Here is an 18932-nt window from a genome sequence, read left to right on the forward strand (position 1 = left end):
GCCGCGCAGCGCGATGGAAAACGGGGTCCGGCGGCAGCAGCGGGACCCCCCCCCCCCGGCGCTGGGGCAGAGCGCGGGGCGGGGCCATCCGGGGGGCGGGCCCGGGCGCTGTGCCCCTCCCCCTGTGGGGCGGGGCGCTGTGCCGGAAGCGGGCCTGGCAGGGCGGGCCCCTCCCCCGGCGGGGCGGGGCGGGGCGCTGTGCCGGAAGCGGGGCTAGCAGCGGCGGGCGGCCGCCATGAGCCGCCTGCGGGAGGAGGACGACCCGTACGTGGTGGAGGAGCCCAGCGACGAGGAGCGAGCGCTCAGCAGGTGCCGGCGGGCCCGGGGCGGCCCTGGCGCTGCCGGGGGAGGGGGGCTGCGCCCTGATGGCAGCGGGCCGCCGCTCCCCGCCCTTCTCTGGCCGGGGCCCTGCGGGCGGCGAGGCTGCGGTGCCTCCTCAGAGCCCCGGGCTGGGCCGCGCGGTGCCGCCGAGGGTTGCGGGAGAGTCGCCGCCGGCAGCCGCGGCCATTTGCTGCCTTGGAACCGGCGCGTTCCCGCTCGTAGCCCTGCTTTCGGCCGTGTGTAAGCGGGCCCTGCTCCGCACGGAGCCGCGCTGGCAGCGCTGCAGAGGCGCCCTGGCAGGCCGCAGCCGGCCGGCTGCACCCCCTTCGCATTAAAACCAGCGTTGTAACATCAACAAGTTAATAAAACGTTTTAATAAATACGTTTCCCGTAAATACATGAGCGAGTGCTGCCTCGTGTACCCACACAATTCAGATGTACGTTTTCCAAGTGACTCCATCAATGTTTTAAGCTGGTTGTAATAATTAGGCGTGTAATGCTTAATAAATATTTGTAGCTCAGAAGATGAGGTCGACGTGCTCTTACACGGCACTCCGGACCAGAAGCGGAAGCTGATACGGGAGTGCCTGACCGGGGAGAGCGAGTCTTCCAGTGATGATGAGTTCCAGAAGGAGATGGAAGCTGAACTGAACACCACCATGAGGACTATGGAAGTCAAATGGAAATCACCAGAAATGGGTAAATCGCGCTTAACATCTGCTTGGAGGTGAAATTGCGAGTTAAGTGGGGTCCAGTTAAGGAGTGAAGTTGATGTATTACTCTCATGACTGGGTAGTGTCAGGGTGGTGGTGACAGTTGAGTGCTGTCTGAAGCCCACCGAAATATCTTCAAATGGCTGATCATATCTGCAGAAATGGTCACTAGTTGCCACTTCAGTGAATGCACCTGTTAGATCAGTCCCCTTTTGTTCCCAGTACCTCTTTACGTTGTTCTTTCACCTGTATTTCGAAGTCTTTTGAGCAGGTTGTGGTCTGTGATACTTTGACTGCTGGCTCCAGGTGGCTATCAAGATTTGGAGCCTTTGAAGAAAGGAATCACATATGGTAGATTGAAATCCCAAATCAGCTGGGGGAAAAAAGTTATGAAAAGTATTAATCTCTTCCATACCTGCTTATAATTGTTACACCAAGTACTAAAAGTATTAAAGATGCATGTTCTAGAGTTTGTGGATTGCTTTGGTATTTGTAGAGCGTATGTTCTTTTTACCTATTACAAAACACCTAGCGAAGTGTCCTTAATTTCTTGGAGAATCAATGTAGTAGTGACTTTAATGTAGGGACTTAACTCTGCGGTCAGCGGGTTTATTAGTTTCATCTGTGTTAGTGGGCAAATCTGATCTTTAGGTTTCGGTTGTGCAATTAAGATGTAGTGATACTTAAACCACCGCACCCACCCAGCACAGAATAGGATTTTTGGGGCAGAAGGGCTGTGACACGTGCTTGGCAATTCGTCTAGATCTTTTTTGAACTTCTGCAGCCCTGAAATTTTGGGGGAATTTTTCGGTGAATGTTATTGTAGTCAGATTTCATGAAACAGTGTGCCACACCTGTGTTTCTGTCATGTGACTGAAGATTTGTGGAGTGTCTTGAGATTGTATGAATTATGTAAGGTTGAGGCAGGTATATTTGATGTGGTGTCCTGTGTGCCTAAAGGCAGTTTACCCTGGGAGAAACTTTCCTTTGAACTATACCTGAGGCTCATCACAGAGAGGGAGCGAGCAGCTTTACTCTGAGAGAGCACCTGTAAATGAAATAACAGAAGCAGTGTGGGTGATCAGGACGTTGGAATAAATTGCGAGAGCTGTTGCTATACATACCCAGGTAAAGTAGAGCACTTTTGGATAGAGTGACTTGAAAATGAAGGTTTGTTCTGGGCTGTACACTCGCTGTCCTTTTGGTGGGCTGTTATTACCACTGTTCTCTCGAATTTCACATGTAGGCACTTCTTCAAGTACTGGGCAGACTGGACCTGCCACCACTACAAAATATTATGATGACATCTACTTTGATTCTGATTCAGAGGATGAAGACAAAACAGGTAAATGTCTGAGGAGAGGAGAGAGGAGGACATCTTTCCAGTAGCACTCTCTCATATCCTGTCACATCCTCTTGGGGGGGGTCAAGGGGCTGTTCCTGACTGTGGCCTTTTGGGGGGGGCTACCAGCCTATACAATCAGAGTGTAGTCCCCTCAACTTTATGGTGTATCCCAATGTATGTAAGGTGTGTTAATGCTTTGGGGTGGTACATTTGGAGGAGAGATGAGCTAGGCCTTTATGTTTCAGTTTTGATTTATTGAGAGTATGGACAAGGAAGACTGAAAAACTGGTAGTTTTTATTATTTAAGTAGAGTGTCATCACATGTCTGATGGATGTAACATGTGCTTGCACAAATCTTGCCAGTTACACAGGACATCCGGAAAAAAAGAAAACAGCAGCAACGTCAGATTCTCTCAAATGATGAACTGCTATATGACCCAGAAGAAGACAGCAGAGACCAAGAGTGGGTAGACTCACAGAGGAGGGGGTAAGAGACCATAAGTATTTGAAGTGTAGGATGCTTACATAAACTGAAAAATTTAAATGAAAATGGTGAATGTAGAGGAAAAGCCTATGCTGTCAAGTCCATGCAGTGAAAATATTTTTTATTTAGAATTTACAGCATATGAAGCTTCAAAGTCTGTAAAATTTTTATGGGCGTGTTATGGAAGTTAAGTCTTCAAAATTACACAATTCTAAAACTTGCACTTTTTAAAAATCAAATTCCTAGTTCTGTAAGCCAGTTTTGTCTGTAGATACCATCTAAATAACCGTGCTGTGGCTGAGAAAGTTGTGACATACTTTGATTGCTAAATTAATGTCTGTTCCTGCTAAATACTATATTTCTAGGTTTTGGAAGCTTTGAATTTAGCAAGCCACAAAATGTTCAGATAAAATAGGAACAGCAAAGCTGCTTTAATGAGGAGTTTTTGAATGGTGAATTAGAAAAATGGTTGTTGCAGCAGAAGTAATATTCTCCATGTAAATCTGTTGAAAGGGATAATATTAATGTACGTTGCCTGCAGAGATAGCACTTGAGATACCTGCTTCATCAGAGGAGAGGGTTATTAGGCACAAATTCTCATGCCAGATCTATTTGTCTGACCAAGTGAAAATTCTCTGTACAAAATAAGATAATAGATACTAGTATGTGGGTTTTTGCCCCCATTTTATTTATTTATGTGCTTTGAGTTACTGAAAAAGGTGTCAGGAAGGAGCCAAATATTAACCAGTGTATTTTAATATAAAAAAGGTTTGACAGTTGAATTGATATGCCCAACAGCAAGGGCATGTAATTTCACTTTCTGACTCTCCTTCCTCTTTTCTTGAATTGGTAGGTATCGTAATCAGAGAAGACTGCCTCAACAGCAGCGGACAAAACCTTCAGCTGTTCCAAATAGTGATGCTGTTTTGAATTGCCCTGCTTGCATGACAACATTATGCCTGGATTGCCAGAGGTAATTAGTGAACAGTAAGGGGTCTCTTTATAATGTCTTTTTTTTCAGTCAGTAGTATTGTTAGTGTAATCCTTGATCAATTGATTTTATCGACTGTCTTGCAAGGTGGTACTAATAAAGAGAAGGCAGGTATATGTGAATCAGATTTATGGGTGAATGCTGGTTTGTAAGCGTGATGATCAGTTTAACCTACAACGTAGCCATGAGGAAGAACAGAGTAGAACTGTAGCATAGTGGAGAACGTAAACTATTTTTTAAAAAAAACACAAACTCATGGATACTAAACAGGCAGTTCAGGCTGATTTATTTTTTTATTTAAATATGTTGGCTTGGTGTTTAGAGGCATTAAAATTATTCCAGGTTATTTTTGTGCAAAAGTGCCTTGTTTAGGCGAGGATAAAGCAAAATCAATGTAATGTATTCTTACTTGGTTTCAGTATTAGCAGTGTGGGTTTGAGTATAGTTACATTTGAAAGTGCCTGAAATCATTTAGGTGAAAATCTAGTGTGTTTTGCAGCTACCCAGTATCTAACTGTACTGCAAACCTAGTTAGTACTGCTAGCCTGTACTAAGGAGAGGGCTCTTGAACTGGGTGTAAAGAAGAAAGAAATTTTGTGAAATGAGGAATAAACTACCTCTTGTTCATTGAGTATTATTGGTGATTGAGGATGAAATTCCACAGCAGCCTGAAATCATCAAAGTATTGGTGGTGTTTCTCACTCTCTTCCCTTTGCTGGCTTTGGTACTCTCTGACCCTGTTCAATAGGGAAGTATTTCAGTTTGCTAAGCTGACAGAAGAGCATCCATTTTTATTCTCAGACTGGTCTTTTGTGGGTTTAATAAACTGAAATAGCTCAGCACAGCATTATGCAAGCAATAAAGCCAGCAGAACTTGAGATGGGACTTCTGCAGCCACCTGTTATGTTGGGTTTGGCTGCTGTGAAACTGCTGCCCGAGGGACATTGTGTTGAATTGAATTGAACAGCAGCTCTGAATTTTGCTACGTACTCCAGGTACACATTTGTTATACTGATGACAGCTGAAAATACATTTTATATTTTATTATTGATGTGCTTTTTCAAGTGTGATGTGTCAGTGCTTGTTATTTATAAATAAGGAGTTTCAACCTTGCAAGACATTTTAGGATATCAATGCAGTAGTGAGTCATTTGCACTCAAAACTTCATGATCTTTTGTCTATCATCAGCTGTACGTAGCAATGCTTAATTCTGTATCAATACCATTGTACTCCAGGGTGTTTATTTCAGCAAGAACCTGTGTTTTTTTAAAAAATGCCTTAAAAACAATACACATGGCTACAATTCTAATTTTTTTTTTAATTAGGATTTTTGTAGTTGTGACTTCTATTTATAAAACTTTATATTTGGCTTTCAGCCCTCTAGCATGGTACTTCCTATCTTTAATTCCATTTCCAGTGACAGTAATGGATTTTTTTAGCAGCAGTGTTTTACCAGTTGCATGACTTCCATTTTCTCCTCTTCTCCACAGACATGAATCTTACAAAACACAGTATAGAGCAATGTTTGTGATGAACTGCATTGTTAACAAAGAGGAAATTCTGAAATACAGAAAGAAGATAAAGAAAAGAAGTAAGAAAATGAAGCACAGCAAAGAAACTACCTCTATACAAGCTAATCAAGAAGAGGAGGAAGTGTATCATCCAGTATTATGTACTGAATGTTCAACTGAGGTGGCAGTAATGGACAAAGATGAAGTTTTTCACTTCTTCAATGTTCTAGCCAGCCACTGCTGATGTGTAAAGGCAGGAGAAAAAAATCATGCACTGTTTTAAGACTGTGAAGTGTCAGAAATGCAGGCATGTTAGTCTTTTTCAAATACAGTCTTTTAGTGTACGTTTTCATCAGAAATTTTTAATGATTGGTATTTTGAAAAGTTTGAACGGAGTACAGTGCATTTGAGAACAATACTCTTTTCACACCATCAGGTGGTTGCATCACTGAGGATTTAAAATTTTGTAAATATAATGTATTATCTGTGTATTCTGCTCATTCCCTGTATATATGCTATCCATTATCTCAACGTGTATTAGAACTGCTTAGAATAAATACTGTATAGTAACTGGTTCTACATAGCTGCACTGGTCATTTCTGTGGCATGTGGTAAACAACTCTCGGGATGGTGGGCTTCTTTAGACTGGTATTCTTGGTAGATTTGCACACAGGTGGGTATGATGAAGGAATCATATTTGGGGTTTGGGCCTGTTAAGATCTCAAAAATGGAAACTTCATACGAAGTGAAAGATTAGCTCATATCAAGTTTTCTGGCATGGATTGTTTAAATCTATATATTAATGCTTAGTAGTACAGTTAAGAGTTTTAAATGTGAATATGTACATGAAGCAAATATTGGACTTTTCTATTGTCCTTTTTCCTTATGATGATGACACATTTTAAGAAGAAATCTGTGGTCAGATCTATGACCATGAAGCTGGTTTGTATGCTTTTTTAGTTCGTTTACAGCTTCTTCATAGAAGCTTAAAGAGTTTCTGCTACTTGCTACTTGGACTTCTTGCTTATTCTATGAAACCACTGCAATGTTAACAATAGATTTTCCCTCTTTTCCTCCAGGTGTGCTCCCAAGAGGTGAACTCTTGTTTTTTATTAGCAAGTAACATCTCCTTTTTATAGCCTGTTATTTTTTTAGCACTTCACTTTGAACAAGGGTGTATCTGAAAAAAATCTCATCTTTACGCTTTTTATTTTAGCAGTGCTAGGAATAATTCGTTGTACGTGCTTTGAGGAATTGTCAAAAATATTTAAATTTAGGGCGTAGGAATCTGGAGAACATACTACTTCTGTGCTTCATATTATAATAAAATCTTACGACTCTTTGGTTTACCTTTTGTAGTCCCTGGCGCTGTATATTACTCACACACACTCATTTTATGCAGTGTTACATGAGATTAGGAAGAAAAAATATGTTGGTTCTTCTGTCAGGGTTACACAAGGAAAACATGGACTTACTATTTTCAAGTCAGCAGCAACTTAACCTCTGCTTGAGAAAGTAGAGAACTGTTGAGGCAACTGCTGAGCACTTGGTTGGCTAGTATGGTATATCTGCCTCTGCACGTGCAGCCTGCAATCAAAATTGAGCCATACTTGTTTTAAGGCTTGGGATCTGCCTGAGGTAAGATTTTTCTACTTAGATACAGTCAGACCGATTAGTGGAATGTCTAACTTGCATACCGATAGCTATGGGATCATCTAGAGCTGGGTAACTGTGCTACGAGTCCAGAGGTGTATATGGAAAATTTGGAACATACAAAGAACTGTTTCTAAATAGAAGCGTGGAGGAGCAGATGTGATAGAGGATACTGTCTGTGCTGTAGGGCATGCTGGCCTCAATGTGGCCAGGGTCTTTGCATCGAGCTACTGGAAACAGGAGTGTGCAGGGTTGTAGTTCAAGGACTCAGGTGTCAATGTGTGTGGTACAGAAGGAACAACAGGTGGTGGCAGTCCCTAAGCAGGGCTAGAATGGAGCTGGCCAAAGAGGGGAAACTATACAGAGGAATGTTGTCAATTTTCTTAAGGGGCTGATTAGCCAAAAAACCTGTCTCATGAATGTGCACCATACTGAAAAGGTGTAAGGGGCCTGGTTATGGCACTGCCTGGTGGGTTAGGGCAGATGTGGTGGGAGATTTTGAAGCTGGCATGCCTCTAGACATTACTGTCCCATGAACTTTCTTGCTGCTGCTTCTTGCTTGCCTTATCACATGAATTGCAGAGCTTCTTGTTGGGAAGCATAGGAGCAGCCAGGGCTGGGACTCGTTTGTCCCATATTGATAATGTTCTTGCAGCTTTAAATGGGAGTAATGCTTTTGTTGTGCTGATTGCCCCTCTTGTCCTTGAACTTTGTACGTGCTGACATAGAAAGGCGGCTTTCATGATTACCACTGCTTTTTCAAGCAGAAACCAACACAGGACTCCTTCGGCAGTGAATGCAACAAGCAATGGTAGTCTTGGATAGGGACAACTGTTCCTGTATCCAGTTGGGTGAGGGTATTAATAGCGTAAATGCTCTCATTTCCTCCTCTTGTGCTAAAATAAATCCGCATAGATTGTGTCTCAACGTCTTGTTTGAATTAAATCCCTTTTCAGATTCTGCCACACAAAGTAGTACAGCCCTAAGTTGTCTTTGCCTCTAAGCAGGTTTTATTTCTGACGGTTATCTCCTGCTACCGTCGCTGTATTTTGCAGCGGTGTAACTAACTTGGATGTGCATCCTCCTGTGCCTGCGTTTCCTTGTGTTTCACTGTACAGCACAGGAGAAGGCAGGGGTGGGGTGGCTGCAAGCGCAGAATCACACTGCTCAGCAGCACAACTGCGAATGGATTTACCGAGCAAGGCGGGTCAGTGCCGGTTCCCAACCCGTGGTGTGTGCGCCTGGCGCTGGGCCTGGCCCCGGTGCGCGGGGGTTGCACCTCATGCTCCGCTCGGTCGCGCCCAGCCGGCCCCCAGCCAGGGCCTGCCGGGGTGCCAGCCTACGCTGCCGGCCCAGCGGCCTTTCCAGCCCCGCAGGCCCAGGCCAGTCTCTGGGAGTTTCTCCTTATCTCAGGCCAATCTGCGGCCCGGCCCCAAGCGCCTCAGGGAAGCGGGAAGCTAGCAACGCTTACACTAAACAGTTGACGTGTTGCCTCATTATTTTTCCTGTTCTGTGCCATTAATCTCGCCAGGAGCCGTCTGCTGTTACGGTCCCACACAGCCGGGCCCGCCCCCCGCCGGCTGGAGGCACCGAGGGCCCCGCCGCGCGGTGCCCAGGCCCGTCCCCCGCGCCCGCCGCTCCCCCGCCACGCCCGTCCAGACGCCGCCGCGGCCCCCAGCCGTGACCCGGGCCGCCAGCGCGCCACGGGTTCGCGCCCAGCCACGGGCACGAACGGCCCCGCTGGGCTGTGGCGGCGGTACCGCGGACGCGTGTCCCCGCCGTGCGGCCCGGGGTGGCGGCGGCCAGGCCTCAGCGCCTCCATTCCGGGGGACCGCGGCTGCCCGGCGCGGGGCGGGGCCCGGCGGCGGTGAGGGCGGGCTCCGGGCTGCCGCCGCCCCCCGTCTCCGCTCGGCCTGGGCCCGGCGCAGGCCATGGCGCTGGGCTCGGCTTGGAAGCAGATGTCGTGGCTGTACTACCAGTACCTGCTGGTCACCGCGCTCTACATGCTGGAGCCCTGGGAGCGCACCGTCTTCAGTATCCTTCCGCCCGCGGGGCGCGGCGGGGCGGCCGTGTCTGGGGGGGGTGGGTGTGCGGGGGGCCGGGGGCTGCGCTCCCCCTGCCGCACCGGGCCTGGCGCTGGCGGCGGCTCCGGGGCTGCGCCGAGGCCGCCCGACGGGTGCGGCGCCGAGCGAGCGGCCCGGTGCCGGGGAAGCGGCTGGGCCGTGGCCGCGCTGAGGAGGGTGGCTGGCCGCCGGGGTGAGGGCCGAGGGGTGGCGGGAGGAGGGCAGGGCCGGGGCGGCTGGCCTGAGGCGCCGAGCGCGGCCGGTGCCCGCGGCGGGCCGGGAAGCGGAGCCCCCGCTCGGCCCCGGTCCCGGCCCCGGTCGGGCAGGGGCTCGGGCTCCTCACGTTGGCTCCCGAACGCGCCGCCCGGGCTCGGTAACCCCCGCGCGGTGCTGGGCCGCCGGGCGCGGCTCTCCGCGGGCAGAAGTTTGCATCTCGAACTTACTTCTTTAATTTTTCTTCTCTAGAGTTACGGTAGTTCTTTCTCCTGGCTTTTGCACCGAAATCTAAAGCTCTCTGTGCAGCACGGGTGTCTTTAATGAATTCTTCTGTATTTTTTACCTAGTGGAAAGTAAACATGCACGCTGCAAAACCTTGCAAGCTTACGTTTGCACGATACTTTTTACATGATTTTTATTAAATGAGTATTTAAATCTCTGGTAAGTTTGCTTGGCTCTTTTTGAGTGGAAGAATTTGATGGATGCTTATGTGAAGGCATCTGTACAAAGACTATTTAAGGTTTGCTTCTTTCCCGAGCCCTTCCATACAGGGTTATGTTCTCCCAGGTGTTGCTGCATTGCAAGTATTTTTCTTTTAAGTGTGGCTGTTTTGATCTTGACTTAAAATGATGTCTCATATGAATGGCCCTGAGCCATCTCCAATTAACGTTGAGAGGCAAAGAGAGAAATTAACCAAAACATTAACAAAGAGAAGGGTGTAAGTGGTAGTGAGAAGGAGGTTTTACTGATACTCCTCATTTTTGCAAAGGAACTCAAATTTGTTACAGAAAAGTGACTGCCCAAGTTACAGCTGTGCAATCAGATTATTATTTTTTTTCCCTGTATAAAGTCAGTAGAGGTGGAGGTAACTTACTGTTTATCTTTTCTAGTATTTATAGACCTACTGTGCACAATTGTTTACGTAGGGCTGCATAGGTTCATAATGTTGTGTTCCTTGCTAACATACCTTCCTCTTTATGCCATAGCTGCATTGCTGAGAAACTTCATCTTTGCTTTTCCTGCAATTCTATTAATCATGAGTTTGTTTTTTTTTTTTTTCTTCCGTGTTAACCATGCAGCTTTTTCACTTGTTCAAGAGTATTCAAGTAAACAAAAGTGTGTGTGCATGTTTACTTTTGTAAAATGCTCATATTGCAATGAAGTAGTTGCCACAACTTACAAATGTTAAGAGTGGCCCAAGTATCACTTGCAGTCTCGGGTCAGCAAAACTGGCTTTTGTCCTCGAACTGGGTGCATTTGCCATAGGTGGGCCAGGTCTGCCAGGTGCTGCACGGATGCAGCGCAGACACAGTGGCCTCGGGAGCTAATGGTGCGTGGCTCTGCTGTGTGTCTTGCTTCTGCTTGTGCTCCAGAATCAGAAGTGAGCGCTGATACAGAAGCGTGGATCTGTGAGTTGACCTTCATTTTAGTAACTTACTGTGTAATCTTCCGGGACTAAAAATACATCAGGCAGCTAGTATGCTCTAATAAGCACAACTAATACCTCTGCTCTGCCACGGGGAAGTCTGCCATAGAGCATTTGTTACATGTGTGCTGTGGTGACTTGATTTCTCAAAGATGCAAAGCATGTGCACCTTCTTTGGTTTCACCAGTGGAAACTTGAGTACTGCTGTCCAGTGTTATCATGCTTGTTATCTCCAGTGCTTTTTATAGTGTTGCTGTCCTGGGTTTACTGAATCTCTGCAGGTAGTTGAATGAAATCAACAGGCTATTGTTAATTTCAGGTACTTTCGAATTTCTGAAACTTTGAATTTTTAAAGGCGTGATCTTTTAGTAATCTGGTGCCAGTATTTCTGTAGGTAAAGCTTCAAGAACCCTACAGCTTGACAGAAGTCCGGTTGTAGGAGGATGCATCTGAAAACTTGTATATTCCCAGTGCCTGTTTTCTGTTCCCCCAGCATGCTTCTCATACTTTGGCCAGTTCTCTTGTGCTCATGATGAGGCAGTAGATAACCGGTGTTACACAGGTAGTTGCAGGAATCCTTCTGTAATTCAGCTAATCGCTCCTACCACTGTGTTCTGTTTTTCAGGGTTCAGTTGATTCTTCCTGTAGCTTTAACTGCTGAATACGGTTGACCCTGCCTGATTTAAAAATGCTGCAAGATAGTTACCAGGAAAGTTTTAATGCTCTAGTCATGCGATGTCTGATGCGCTTTCTCTTTCAAACACTTTTTTCCTCAACTGTAATTCAGATTCCATGCTAGTTTCCATTGTTGGAATGGCACTGTACACAGGCTATGTGTTCATGCCTCAGCACATCATGGCAATATTGCACTACTTTGAAATTGTGCAGTGACGAAGAACGTGTCTGCAAGAAGTGATCGGGCTTTGAAATCTGGTCTATAAAGAAGAATGAACCTCTTAGTTTTAACAAGACTTCTACTGATGGCAGAAAGACACAATTACGACTCTGAAGACTAGGAAATGAGATATGTAGAGCAGGGACGCGAGATGTCCCCTATGTTGTGTTCATTCCTTTTAATTTTACAAGATACGCCCTTGTATAGTAGTTTTGTCTACTTTAACATTGTGATTGTACTTTGATATCAGTATTTTCTTAACTTTGTGACAGTTTCAATATTGCACTGTGAAAGCTTTTCTTAATTGTAATTTTGAGTAAATCTTAATTGCCTTCTATTTTTAATCGGAAAGTCATCTTATTAAATGGGGCTTAAAGCTTTTGCTATTGTATGGTATGTATTTGCCTGGGCATTTCTATTAATGCGTTTTGTAAGAAAATACATCTAGATTCATATTAGAGACCTGGATATATTCGTCTAACGCTATTTACAAAGTTAGTTTGTATGACTGAACTCAGGTGTACTGTTTGCTGTCCAAACCTTGTTCAACAGTATATTTGTGCATATCACCTAAATTTGGAATTGGCAATTATTTCAATTGTCTGTATTCCACCTCTTGGAGGAGGGTGGGGGAGGTGAGGCATTGAGGCAGAGTGAAGGCTGCATTCCGTATCTGTGGAGTAGTGTTGTGGTTCTGGGCTTTATTTTGTGGAGGGGAATGGACTTTTCTTTACTGATGTAGGCCCACATAAGACTTTGGGATAGCACTTTAAATCGACCCTGTTTTTCTAGCTACCAGTTCAATTGTACTTTTACAAGATGCTTTCGTAGGTTCCAATGGTTATTGTTTTTGCTAATTTTCACTCAACAGTGTAACTATGGTTAGGTTTTACAGGGGTTTTCTATTGCTGCTAGCATTCCAAACATGTTCTTGCTACAAACGACCAAAACATAGGGGTTTAAATGGACTTGAGTTACAACTACAGCAATAAGAAGCTGAATACTTGGCTGAAGTCCTGTGTTTTTTTTTTTTTTTTATAGGGATTTTTTTCAGTTTTGTATTCTGATATGTAAGATGGTGATAACTTTCCTAAGTGGAGGATTTTTTTTTTTTGGTTGTTTAAAAAATAAAAGCTTTAAAGCAGAGCTTTGATGTAAAACTTTATTTGGGAAGTTAATGTGTTTCTGAATGCTGTTTGCTTTTCTCAGAACTTTCCAAAAGGGTAAAAATTATACTTGACCAAAGAATTGTGATTTTTTTTAATGGCCCAGTAATAATGGGTACTGTTAGATCTTTTATGCAACTTCTACTGAAATCAGGAATTATACCCAAGTTATACAACTCAACTAGTCTCTGAACATGCTGTCTTTTAATTTTCTCCGATGCACGCTCATGAGAAAAGGGTGTTTTCCTCCCCTGTATTTAAGAACTTCATGTGTATTTGATTAAAAACTCCGTTGTCATCTTGGGAGCTATAAACAATAGGGCTTAAACTTCTCAGCTGAACCCTAGCTTTACTGAAGTTGGTAGGAGTCTCCCACTAAATTAGTGCCTTCCTTTATTAATACCTGGCTGTCTAAACATAGGTAGGGTTTTGGGGTGGTGGTTTTTGGTTTTGTTTTCACGTCTCCAGAGTTGTATGTGGGTATTTTAAGTATATATGGAGATAATGATAAGTTAACATACTCTCTTTGAAGTAATGTAGCACAAATTCCTGCTGTTCATGGATTAAATCATTACTGTTATGTTTGTGGGCTACTGCTATGATTGATACACATCGATGGCTGAAAAGGGTTTAGTTGCGTGTGGGGGGGGAGCACTTCTGTGTGGTGGCATTAGGAACATTATGCGTGATTTTTAATTGTGAAAGGCTTTATAGAAGGGCTTTGATATACAGCTTTTATTAGCTGTCTGCTTTTTGTTGACACCCCCCTCCCCCCCAATAATCATAATCTCCAATCAGTTGTGTTATGTTGGAGTGGGCTTGGTTGATACCATACTTGAACTCAATTTGCTAATATGACTACAGTCTTTTTCAGCATTTCATTTTTTAATTATAAATCAAAAATCTCAGTCTTGGACTGTTCTTTTAGATTCTGGATACTTTGTTAAAGATGGAATAATTTCCTTAATAAAATACTATATGTCACTAGAGTTTGAATTTCTAGAAGAAAGTTTCTGCACCGTGTCCTTTTCGTAAAGTGGATCTAGTGAAGAGATGGTTCAAGGGCTAATAATTTTGAAACAGAGTAAGCTTTCTTTTTTAAAGTAAGGGTATTGGTAGGGATTTAATCATAAAATTTGAATAATAAATTAATCATAAGGCTACCAGGTTGTTTTCTCAGTGCAGTCTCCTTTATTGCCATGTTAGCTGGGGGATCATACCCTCCTAGTGATAGAACTGTAAGCTTTTCCTGTGCAAGCTGGAGGTGGAAGGCAGTTTAAATACCATTTGGAGGCAGCTGGTCAATTATGCTTCTGTTTAAACTGGGTGATAATAATTGAGCCATCAATAATTTAAATAAAGTTGGAAAAAATAATCGTGAGAAATGAGAAAAAAAAAAATATCTGAGCGCCCTGCAAGTGGTTTTATGTTAGTCTTTTAATAGTAATAGCTCTTGGGGTTTGGATTGAGTCATCAGAAATAAGCTTTTAAAAATGCATTAACTGTGTTATAGCACGAGGGATAATACCATTTCCATCAGCCAGCCCCCGCCTGTGGCTGGCACAAGGTGTGGCTGTGCTGGCTGTGCGGGGCGCCCTGGCAGGAGCCTGCGTAGCCTGCGGCCCTGCTGGCTTCCAGAGCCGGCTCTGCGGGGGCACCTCGGCTGGCACGGGGTGGGGGTGCTGCAGAAATAACCCTGGGAAACCTCTGCCGTAACCTGGAGAGGAGCTGCCGTAACCAGAAGAGCAAACGGGCACAGCGTTGCAGAAAGGCAGTCGGGAGCCCGGAACAGATGAAGAACGTGTTTGCATGCATGTACTGGATCAGTTATATTTTTTGATATATATGTGTGTGTGTGTATATATATATATATAAACTGCTCATTTCTTGTCAGAAATTACTATGTAGCAATTAGTTTGGAGACAGAGGGTGCAGCGTTTTGGTTTTTTTTTCTGGTTTCTTAACTACTCTATGAGGAGAAACACCAGGGGATCCTAAATTGAGAGCTTCTTGGCAAAACTTAGCAAGAAAACCATTTGTGCATTTATGTAAATATTCAGTATTAAAAAGAAATAGGTGTGAAAGGAGCATAGCACTGTAGAGGTGAATCGTGCGTGACAGATGTGCATTGTATTACTGCACGTTGGTGCAACTGGTACGACTTTGCTCTGTTTCATTCAGGTGCAGTAATGAAGTGTGCATCACAAATGCTGAAGAAGGGGTACCTGCAGCTGGCTAACAACAAACAGAGGTTATATTGAGGTGAAGAGACACAGCTTAAAGGGGTCTGATACCATGGGATTAGTGGGCTGTGCACAATGCTGTGGAGACAGCAGCCATCCTCTTGACAGATCTGAGCTGGAGTTGTGACCCCAGGCAAGGTTTTCAGTGCCAGAAGATCCTTTCACCTGCTAATTTGCCCGTATTTTCTATAATGGCTACTGTAGGAAAACAGTTTCTTTCTTCCCCTCTTGCTGACATGTTATCCTGACACCAGCAGGGTTTTTTTTGTTTTTCTTTGGGTTTGTTTTTCTTTTTTTTTTTTTTAAAAGACAAAAGCATGAAGCTTTCCATGTGGCTTGCATTGTTTCTCTGTTTGATCTGCTAGGTCAGTGTTAAACAGCAGTCATCACTGACCATAACAGCTGCTGTCTCTTCTGCCTTTTGTTTGTGTAATGATAGTTTAAGGAGAAAATCTGGCATCATAGTCCAGAGCTGGATCCAACTTCCCCTCTGTGTAATAGGGAGATGACACTGTACATCCGATGTAGACCCCAGTGTGGTATTTCAGGAGAAACTCCTCTGCTTTTTGTAACCTTCGGTCTATCATCACAAGATCCTCAGTCCATCTAAACTGTCCTTGCATGGCTGAAGACTAAGAAATTACCCATATCCACTCCCCGAGAGTTTAGCCAGGTAAGAGTGGAACAGGGCTTGATGTAAACCTGACCCAACGGTTGATCCGATTTATAAAGCATTGCTAGAAGTCGAGCTTTTTCATCACAGTGATTTTGCAATGGCAGCAGGTCTCTATCTCAAATGTTACAAGTACTTAAGGTTAAGTAGAACAGGGAATTAGGTTAGACAATACCTTATTGCTAAATGTTTAACACGATGTACAAAAGCTGGGAGGTGGCCTTGGCTGGAAGTCAGGCTGTGCCCAGGTGTTGCTGCTGCACTGCTTTGCAGTGCCCTGTGCAGATGTGAGCGACCCAGCATGTGCACTGAACAGCGTTCACTGTATTCGTCGGTGGACTTCTGGTCATATTAAAAAAAAAAACAAACCAAACACCAACCCCCACAAACAAGCCCAAACCAAACTGATTTTAAGGCCTGGCTAGCACTTTATTTCGTAGGTAGGTATTGCTTATTTTAATAGTGAATAAGATGATGATGCACATGTACAGTTTATAAGCTGCATCTGTTTATGGATCGGGTATTTAGACTTTGTAATACGAATGTACAGAAGCATGCTTTATTTTGGAAGGAGCCCCTTCAAGTACTGGAGACTTGTTTTACACTTACAGTGGTTCCCCGTGTCTTTGCTGTTGCTAAGATTTATGGACCTGGAAGCATGTACCTCCTTGGCATTTTGGAGTCCATTAAAGAGATTCCACTTTCTGGTGTGGAAAAGACCCTCTGTTAATGGCATTCTTCATTCTGGAGGAATTTTTAAATGAGTTACAGTGTTTCTAATCTCAAATTGGTTCATTATGTGAAATCAAACGGCAGGTGTATAAAGTGGAATTGATACCAAAGAAGAGAAGCTGGAAACGTTCATTTTGTTTGTCTTTGGACAGACAACAGGATGAACTGAGGGATGAAAATTCTTACAGAAAGCCTCTGGTTTCTGTGAAACCTAAACCTTTATGAAATGAGTTTTTCTGTTTTGAAAAACGTAGGAGTCATTTCCCTAAACAGAAAGTGTAGCCTTATTTTCAAATCTGAAGCTGATACCTGTGCTAAACCCCAAAATGTTCTAGACAGAAGAATAAATATTTCATGTAAATATGACATCAAGCTAGGAGCCTTGCATTACAGAGGGGTTGGTTTAAGGGGTGAGAGTACTGCCCTGGTAGTACGAGTGTGTATTTAGACTGGTTGGTTGGAGCATGTGAACCCGTGCTTTCACGTGGGTTGGAGATCCTTCATGCCATAAAGGCACCTGCTAGCACTGGTAGGATGTGATGGTAATTATTTATTTAAAGGTTTGGAGTGATGGTGTTTGGGATTAGTGATTCAATAATCATCCTAAAAGCTTTACTATTATATCTTGTGTTACATAAACGGATGTTTTGATGAAAAAAACTGATAGAAAACCCTGTGGCCTCAACACCTGTCTTAAGCTAGACAGATAATTGTGGAGCAGTAATCGCCAAATTGGATATAGGACGTGCCAGCTGCAGACAGATAATCACGGAGCAGTAATTGCTAAATTGGATATAGGACATACCAGTTGAAGCTACAAACCAAACGTAAGAACCTCGGGAAAGATGATGTGTCTGTGCAGGGAACAGCCATCCTCCGTGTCGGTGATTGGGGTGGTGATTTTCTGCCACAGCCTGTTACTGGCTGAAACATGCTTTTGTAGGGTAACAGAAGACTTCTCCCCGGCTTCCCCCCCCGCCCCCCTTTAATTTTATTTTCTTTTATTGCTCTCTCTTAACCTTGAAGGGTGTGTGGTGTACAATATCAGTCTGGTCACAGCAATAAGTTTCTTTAGGCTGGACTACGTTGAGGGTGTTTTAATGGTGAAAAGTTGACTGATTTTGTTGGTGGCTCTTCCAGTCTTTATTGCTTGAGTTTTGGAAATGAAGCATATGATTAATCAACAGCTTACTGCTATCTGCCCACAAAAAAAAGAATCATAGTATTTCTTGCATTTAATCCTATTAAAGAGCTTACCCAGATAATGTTTGACGAAGAAGCCCAAGATTCAATTTGCCGTTGTAGCTGGTTGCTTTCTCATTAAAACTGACAGTTCTTGGAAGTGAATCTTTGTAAGCCTGAATGTTCCTGTACAAGCTCCTTGCTCTAAGAGCTGTCTGATAGTTGGAACTAACAGATGATCAACACTTCACTGATATCCATACAGTTACGACCTCATATCTGACGTGTGCGGGTTTTATTCACGCCCATATCTGCAGGTGGAATTGTCTTGGCATATCTTGCATTTTGTGCTCCCTGCATTTTGAGATGGACAGCATATTTCATGGCCATGTTTCAGGATGACAAGATGATGTACTACATAGCCCCCCAAATAATTTTTTTTTAAAAAATTTGTCTTGACAATGATTGATCTTAGTTTTCTTTTCTGTGACTTCTGTTTGCTTGTTTTGGGTCTACCTAGGGAGAAAAACTTAAGTATTTATGATCACATAAGAACTGAAACCGAAAATCTTCTTGCTGAGGTTTGTGTTCCTCTCTGGCTTCTGTAATGATTAGTTGTTGTACTCTCTTCCATTTGGATTGTTTTTCCTCCAAGATGTTCTTGCTTTGTATACTTAAAAAAAAATCAAGAAAGTGATGCCTCAGAAAATGTTTTTCAGTGTTGTTATTTAATAACACCATTAAGGTTATGAAATTCTGGAAGACATCTTTGCATAATACTCTTGCTGACATAATAGCATCGTGCCCCTAGATCATCTGAGGAGTTATCCAAAGGCACGCTTGGTCTGAATTTGAGTATTTAATTGCAGGTGCCAGACTCGTGACAGCTTATTCTTCTGCTTATGTTCTGTTACCGGCTCAAAACTAACATTTTGGAGAGAAACCCCCCTGTATCACATCTCAAGACCTGAGAATTTTATATGCTTGGGTAATACTTGCTGAATTTTAATCAGAATTAGCAGATAGTTCCCAAACTCAGGATTGAATTAGTGGGTGATTATATGAAATTATTTCTTTGTCGTTAGCCTTGTTTCAAAAAAAACCCCAACCATCTGCAGACCCCCTCCTGTGTGTTTGTACAGTGCTCAGATCCGAGTGACCGAGGATAACATGCCCAGGCTGTCTGTATTAGACCACAGAAACAGGGACCGTATTTAGACAGCCTGCTGCATTCCTGGCGTCTGATCAAATGATAAGGTGGGCTCCACTGGGAAGAGATCAAGGGGCTGTCTATACCCAGAGAACAGGACGCAGCTGC

General features: G+C 43.8%; 2 protein-coding genes across 2 annotated transcripts; both read left to right on the plus strand.

Annotated features, from left to right (window-relative positions):
• Positions 1-144: 144 nt before the first annotated feature.
• On the plus strand, positions 145-5944 carry EAPP (E2F associated phosphoprotein). The gene is made up of 6 exons (XM_080394938.1): positions 145-309; positions 839-1020; positions 2281-2379; positions 2743-2866; positions 3717-3836; positions 5345-5944. Exons 1-6 carry the CDS (start codon positions 236-238, stop codon positions 5607-5609), a joined length of 864 nt encoding a protein of 287 aa, XP_080251064.1. The 5' UTR covers positions 145-235; the 3' UTR covers positions 5610-5944.
• Positions 5945-8687: 2743 nt separating this feature from the next.
• On the plus strand, positions 8688-12764 carry SPTSSA (serine palmitoyltransferase small subunit A). Its single transcript, XM_080394939.1, has 2 exons — positions 8688-9052; positions 11511-12764. The coding sequence occupies exons 1-2, from the start codon at positions 8950-8952 to the stop codon at positions 11612-11614; spliced, it is 207 nt and encodes a 68-aa protein (XP_080251065.1). The 5' UTR covers positions 8688-8949; the 3' UTR covers positions 11615-12764.
• Positions 12765-18932: the final 6168 nt, after the last annotated feature.

This window comes from Falco punctatus, assembly GCF_963210335.1.
Source record: "Falco punctatus genome assembly, chromosome: 7".
Taxonomy (NCBI): Eukaryota; Metazoa; Chordata; class Aves; order Falconiformes; family Falconidae; genus Falco; species Falco punctatus.

Excerpts from the sequence above, each read along its gene's own strand:
- EAPP (XM_080394938.1), top strand. The coding sequence starts at position 236 with ATGAGCCGCCTGCGGGAGGAGGACGACCCGTACGTGGTGGAGGAGCCC. Across the intron at positions 2,380-2,742 it reads AGAGGATGAAGACAAAACAG|TTACACAGGACATCCGGAAA; the intron begins GTAAATGTCTGA and ends AAATCTTGCCAG. Across the intron at positions 3,837-5,344 it reads TTATGCCTGGATTGCCAGAG|ACATGAATCTTACAAAACAC; the intron begins GTAATTAGTGAA and ends TCTTCTCCACAG.
- SPTSSA (XM_080394939.1), top strand. The coding sequence starts at position 8,950 with ATGGCGCTGGGCTCGGCTTGGAAGCAGATGTCGTGGCTGTACTACCAG. Across the intron at positions 9,053-11,510 it reads CTGGGAGCGCACCGTCTTCA|ATTCCATGCTAGTTTCCATT; the intron begins GTATCCTTCCGC and ends ACTGTAATTCAG.